This window comes from Corythoichthys intestinalis, chromosome 13 (assembly GCF_030265065.1).
Source record: "Corythoichthys intestinalis isolate RoL2023-P3 chromosome 13, ASM3026506v1, whole genome shotgun sequence".
Lineage (NCBI taxonomy): Eukaryota > Metazoa > Chordata > Actinopteri > Syngnathiformes > Syngnathidae > Corythoichthys > Corythoichthys intestinalis.
In genome coordinates this window covers 6,335,845-6,341,844 of record NC_080407.1, presented here as the reverse complement: position 1 = coordinate 6,341,844, position 6,000 = coordinate 6,335,845, and the positions used below count along the sequence as shown (strand labels likewise).

The following is a 6,000-nucleotide window of genomic DNA, read 5'->3' as shown; positions in this document are numbered from 1 at the left end:
AACTTCAGACGTGTCTGGACATGCACTGGCTTCAGCAGCGGGACCTTGCGTGCGCTGTAGGATTTTAATCCATGACGTGTTTCCGATGGTTTTCTTCAAGATTGTGGTTCCAGCTCTCTTCAGGTCATTGACCGGGTCCTGCCGTGTAGTTCTGGGCTGATCCCTCACCTTCCTCATGATCTGTGATGCCCCACGAGGTGAGATCTTGCATGGAGCCCAAGAACGAGGCAGATTGACCGTCAACTTGAACTTCTTCCATTTTCTAATAATCGCTCCAACAGTTGTTACCTTCTCACCAAGCTGCTTGCTTATTTTCCTGTAGCCCATCCCAGCCTTGTGCAGGTCTATTATTTTATCCGTGATGTCCTTACACAGCTCTTTGGTCTTGGCCATTGTGGAGAGGTTGGAGTTTGTTTGTTTGAGCATGTGAACAGGTGTCTTTTATACAGGTAACAAGTTCAAACAGGTGCAGTTACTTCCGGTAATGACTGGAGAACAGGAGGGGTTCTTAAAAAAGAACTAAGAGCCGAAATATTTACTAGTTGGTAATGTATGAAATACTTATTTCATGCAGTTAAATACAAATTTATTATTTAAAAATTATACAATGCGATTTTCTGGATTTTTGTATTAGATTCCGTCCCTCACAGTTGAAGAGAACTTATGATATAAATTACAGACCTCTACATGGCTTGCAAGTGGGAAAACCAGCAAAATCGGCAGTGTATCAAATACTTGTTCTCCCCACTGTATATTAGGGCCACACTGTAAAAAAAAAGGGGGGCAAAATTTCATGGATTGAGTTCTAGAGGAAAAGTCAAAAATAGGGGACATAAAAAAGTCATAATTTGACAATAAATTAAAAATCAAATAAACTATGACCAGCAAACATGATTGATGTTATTTAATGTCTCTAGTCAATGACTATTTTCACTTTATTGCTCGACTGTGGCGCTAATCTTCCTCCGCATAATATCAAAAGAAAGCCTGAATATTGGACCACCTCGGAAGCAGCTCGCACTGTGGTGTTCCTACAAATCCATCAGAAGAACATTCATTCAGATAGGAGAGAGCTGACTCTGTACATCATTGCTAATTGAAAATAATGACCTCTATTGGAAGGTCAAGTGCAAAAAAACACTAATATCCTTTACTTTGAAGCTGGAGTGGTTGCAAATGTACAAAGAAGTGTCAGACCTACCATCTGCAAAGAATGCTCACGTAAGAGCATGTAATGCACGTCACAGTTTGATGGAGTGCAGGGCTGCCACGATTCGTCGACAATTTCCTGCAAGTCTGTCGGAGAGCGCTGTTATTACCGTCGCATCTACAAGCGGAAGAATGAAGATAAAACTAGTGTTACTTGTCAAGAAGTCCATCCAGTCAAAAGAAAATCAAATGAAATGCTCTCTTTCATTGGAATGGACAAAGCAGTTGAAATCATTCTTGCCGTCTCGCGGCAATGTTTTGAAGACAGTGAACTAGAAAATAAGGAAGGAATTCCGGGCGAGCCCACGGGTGGCGCCGATGAGCTCCAGTGTTTTGAAATCCGGCGCGCCCGAGTCTCGTTCCTTCCGCCCGAAGACCTGCTTCGGCCAAAAACGACTTGACATTCTTCCGAGTTTGCTTGATAAACGAAGCCCGTTGGCCGGCTAGCTAATCCAGCCGCAAGTAGGCGGGTGTGGAGTAGTTGAACATGAGGAAGTCCAGCTTGTACAACTGGTAGAGCCGCTGCCGCTGCTCAGTGCTGACGTTGGCGAAGAACTGAGCCGTCATGGCGTCGGTGGTGCGGGTGGATTTGGCGTAGCTGGGGAAGCGCAGCGCCTCGCCCGCTAACCGAAGCACGTAGTTAGCGTCGTCCTCCAGGGTTTCGTACTTGCCCACCAGGTCGTAGCGGATGTGGCACGGGTGGCACAGCTGGTAGACGGTCTGCCAGTGCTCGTTGAGCGGGCCGTCGCGGCGCGTGGCCGGGTCGGCCAGGTACTCGGCGAACTCCTTGAACGTGACGTCGGCGCCGTTGGCCAGCGCCTCTGCCGTGGCGTTCTTGCGGTAGCGCCTCACGATGCGTGTGCCGAAGCGCTTGTGGAAGGACGAGTTGTACTTGAGGGTGAATTTGTTGCGGTAGGCAGACACCAGACGCTCGAAGGGCTCGCGCACAAACAGGAACTTTAGGTAGGTCTTCAGACGCCGGTTGATCTCGGCGATGCTGTACTGGTTCAGGGTCTTCAGGTTGGACGGCACGTGGGCTTCGTTGGACGGGATTTCCATGGGGTCGCTAGAAATAACCGGAAAAGGGTCATTCGTCCGACGTGGAGCATTTCTCCACGTCATTCTCACCTGTATTTCCCGTGACCCGTCAGCACCATCATGACCCGCTTCCAGTTGGTGCAGGCCACTTTCGGGACGTAGCAGTAAAGGAGCTCGTGCTCCTCGTCCACCACCAGATGTTTGAGATCTCCGGGCGTCAGGACTCTTCGCTTTCGGCTGGACGCGCTGTTCGCCCGACACGCGTCGGCCACCCGGTCTCGTCGGCTCTGGTGGAGGACGGCCGGTCCGGACAGCTCCGGCTGCGGGGCGATTTGGAAAATGTCATCAATAGCTTTTGACAGACATCGCTCTATGGGCGCTAAGTCCGAAACACCAACGCATTATCTCCGTCGTCGACTAATCACCACGTAATTAACTCTTAATCGCTCTCGTTGTCTCCCAAAGCAGGGCCGGCCCAGGCCATTTGGGGGCCCGAAGCAAAATAATGCCAAGGGGCCCATATTTTTGGCCCACCATTTCGTCACAGTGTACTGTGAAACCCATACATGCAATCCAACCTATATGTCCATATTTTGTATATTAATCAGATTTTGTTGCACTGCATTCTTCAAACTTCTCACCAGTGGCGCCTCCAGAAATTTTTCATGGGGGTGGCCAGATGGGGCCACTTAAAATCTTGGGGTGGCCAAAACTAAAAGCCATAATTTTAGGTTTTCATTATATTATTGCAGTAAAAAGATCAGGGGAAAACTATCAGAAAGACTTAAGGACACGGCTACTGATATACTTTGGTGTATTGTGTAATATTTGATGTTACTAACGATTTAATGTGCATAGTCCATAACTGTCCAGTCAATATTTTGAGTTCCACAACAATTCTGTTTTATTGTGTTATGTATATATTAGGCATAAGGTGTACATTTAACTAGGGCTGTCAATAATCGAGTTAACCACAGCTTAAAAATTAATTAATCGCAATTAATCGCAATTCAAACCATCTCTAAAATATGCCATATTTTTCTGTAAATCATTGTTGGAATGGAAAGATATATATATCAACATACATATATACATTCAACATACTGTACATAAGTACTGTATTTATTATAACAAATCCACAAGATGGCATTAACTTTATTAACATTCTTTCTGTGAAAGTAATCCACGGATAGAAAGACTTGTAATTCTTAAAGGATAAATGTGAGTTTGTATATTGTGACTAAATATTGCCATCTAGTGTATTTGTTGAGCTTTCAGTAAATGAGACTGTAGCGACTTAACTGTTTTGCCCAAATGCATAATGGGAAGTGGTGCAACCATGACTGTGTGTGGTGGCTGCAAATGCTATATATTCTCTGCGTTGGGTACACTACAGGGTGTTTAGAAAAAGATCAACTCCTGTCATTCTTCCCCACGTCGCTTCCCACAATATTTATAGTTGCTGTGGGAGAGATGACAAAGCTTTTGCTAATTAAAAGTACGGCCCCACTCACTTGACACTGCCTCTTATCTCTGTATATAAGTAAAACAGCGCCATTGTCGGCTGTTTGCGGCAATGCACGAGTGAGTCGTACCGTGACTGCGTGATTAATTTTAAAAATTAATTACCGCCCGTTAACGCGATAAATTTGACAGCCCTACATTTAACAAAACAAAATAAACGCATTCATTTGGGATGAAATGCATAACTGATGCTGCAACAATCTAACGATATACTGGCAAGCAAGGTGGCCAGTGAAGTGGCCAACCAATTTATAGGGGTGGCCGTGGCCACCCCTGGCCACCCCATGGTGGCGCCACTGCTTCTCACCCCAAATGATTGTCAGTACTTACAGTAGATAACGCCAAACCTTTTTCTAAAAGAGGAAAGAAAGAAGGAAGAACTTTTATTTTTTAAGCTTGTAATCAAGTATCAAAACGCAATCAATCAATCAATCAAATTTATTTATATAGCCCTTTACAAAACCCGAAAGGCCCTCAAAGTTCTTTACAACAAAACATGGTTCAAGATAAATAAAAGGCAGGAAAATATTATACAATGACATTTTAAAAAATAAAACAAGAAATAAAACAAAAAATAAAACAAAGACGGCGCATCGCGATAAAAGTCCAACAAATAAAACAATAAAACCGATAAAATCCAAAGACATTAAAAAGACCCTTAAGCAAATAAAACAAACAAAGCAAAACTCACAAAAGTCAAACAAAGCAAACTGTAGTAAACAAAATTGAATATAAATTAAACAATTGCCAGATTGCCCCCTATCTGGGCCCCCTAGTGGTCAGGGGCCCTAAGCAGCTGCATAGTCCGCGTATAGGCTGGGCTGCCCAAAGCGAATGTATCATTTTGCTTAGCTGCCTTTCGCGAGGGTAGACGTCCAATCCATTTGAACCGTGAGGGACTGGAAACGTGATCGCTTTCCTCGATTATCACTCGGCAATTTTTTTCATGTGTTTCAGAATAGAACCGGGCGGTCGCCAAAAGCGTTAAATGACAAACCTCCCAAATTCTTTGGGGCCATCTTCGCCCTACCGCATGACAAAAGCGGCGCCGGGAGGTCACCAAAGAGAAGCGAGACTTTGATACTCCTGCTGTAATGACATCTTCCATCTACGCGCGGGCTACAAACACGGCTGGCATGTGAAGCCCTCGCGTGCACGCCCACATCCGCAAGTGCGCTGTGGTACAACAGATGTTCAAACACAACTTTATTCTTTCATATATTACTCAAATGTACAGTAATATGCACCTTCTTCTTTCATGAAATATTTTCCAAAACTTGAAAGTTGCAGCTTCTACAACCCCTAGCAAAAAGTATGGAATCACCAGTCTCGGACGAGCACTCACTCAGACATTTTATCATATAGAACAAACTCAGATAAAAAGCTTGAAAAAAATGAATTAGTTCAAAAGTGCAACTATTTAGCATTCAGAAACGCTAAAAGAAATGAATAAAAACATTGTGGTGGTCAGTAAATGTTAATTTTCTAGAGCAAGTGCAGGGAAATATATATAGAATCACTCCATTCTGAGGAAAAAAATATGCAATCATGAGAAACAAACAAAGAAATAACAATCAAAACACACCTTTAGTATTTAGTAGCACCACCTCTGGCTTTTTTGCAGTCTCTGAGGCATGGACTTGATGAGTCCAATCAAGTGTCAAGAGTCAAAAATCTGCATTGAACTAGGTGATGATGCTGGAATTTTTGTTTGGTGCCGTTCCAGTGAGATTTACAAAGATGATTGCCTGAAGAAGACTTCAGAATTCCCTCAGTCCTTGATGATATGGGGCTGCATGTCAGGCAAAGGCACTAGGGAGATGGCTGTGGTGAAATCTTCAATAAATGCACCAGTTTACATTGAAATTTTAGACAGCTTTCTTATCCCCTCAATTTAAAATGTTTGTCATTTTCCAAGATGACAATACATCATGCCACAGAGCTAAATCTGTTAAAGCATTCCTTGGAGAAAGACTCATCCAGTCAATGTCATGGCTTGCAGATAGCCCAGATCTCAACCCTATTGATAACCTGAGGTGGAAATTGAAAATAATGGTCCCGAGTGTGATCTGGCAACTGCAATCAAAGAGAGTTGGCACCAAATTGATGAAGAATACTCAAGTCCATGCCTCAGAGACTGAAAGCTTTCATAAAAGCCAGAGGTGGTGCTACTAAATCCTAGAGATGTGTTTTGATTGTTATTTCTTTGTTTGTTTCTCACGATTCCAT

The 6,000-nt window shown here is 43.6% G+C and overlaps 1 protein-coding gene across 3 annotated transcripts in view; it reads right to left on the bottom strand.

The window, feature by feature from the left end:
* Positions 1-682: 682 nt before the first annotated feature.
* Positions 683-6,000, bottom strand: part of chst11 (carbohydrate (chondroitin 4) sulfotransferase 11) — a 50,895-nt gene continuing 45,577 nt past the window's right edge. For all 3 annotated transcript variants that reach the window (XM_057855125.1, XM_057855126.1, XM_057855127.1), the window contains exons 3-4: positions 2,338-2,567; positions 683-2,275 (exon numbers count right to left, since the gene is read on the bottom strand). In XM_057855125.1, the coding sequence (XP_057711108.1) occupies positions 1,657-2,275; positions 2,338-2,567 (849 nt within the window). In that variant the 3' untranslated portion in view covers positions 683-1,656. The remainder of the gene's footprint in view (positions 2,276-2,337; positions 2,568-6,000) is intronic.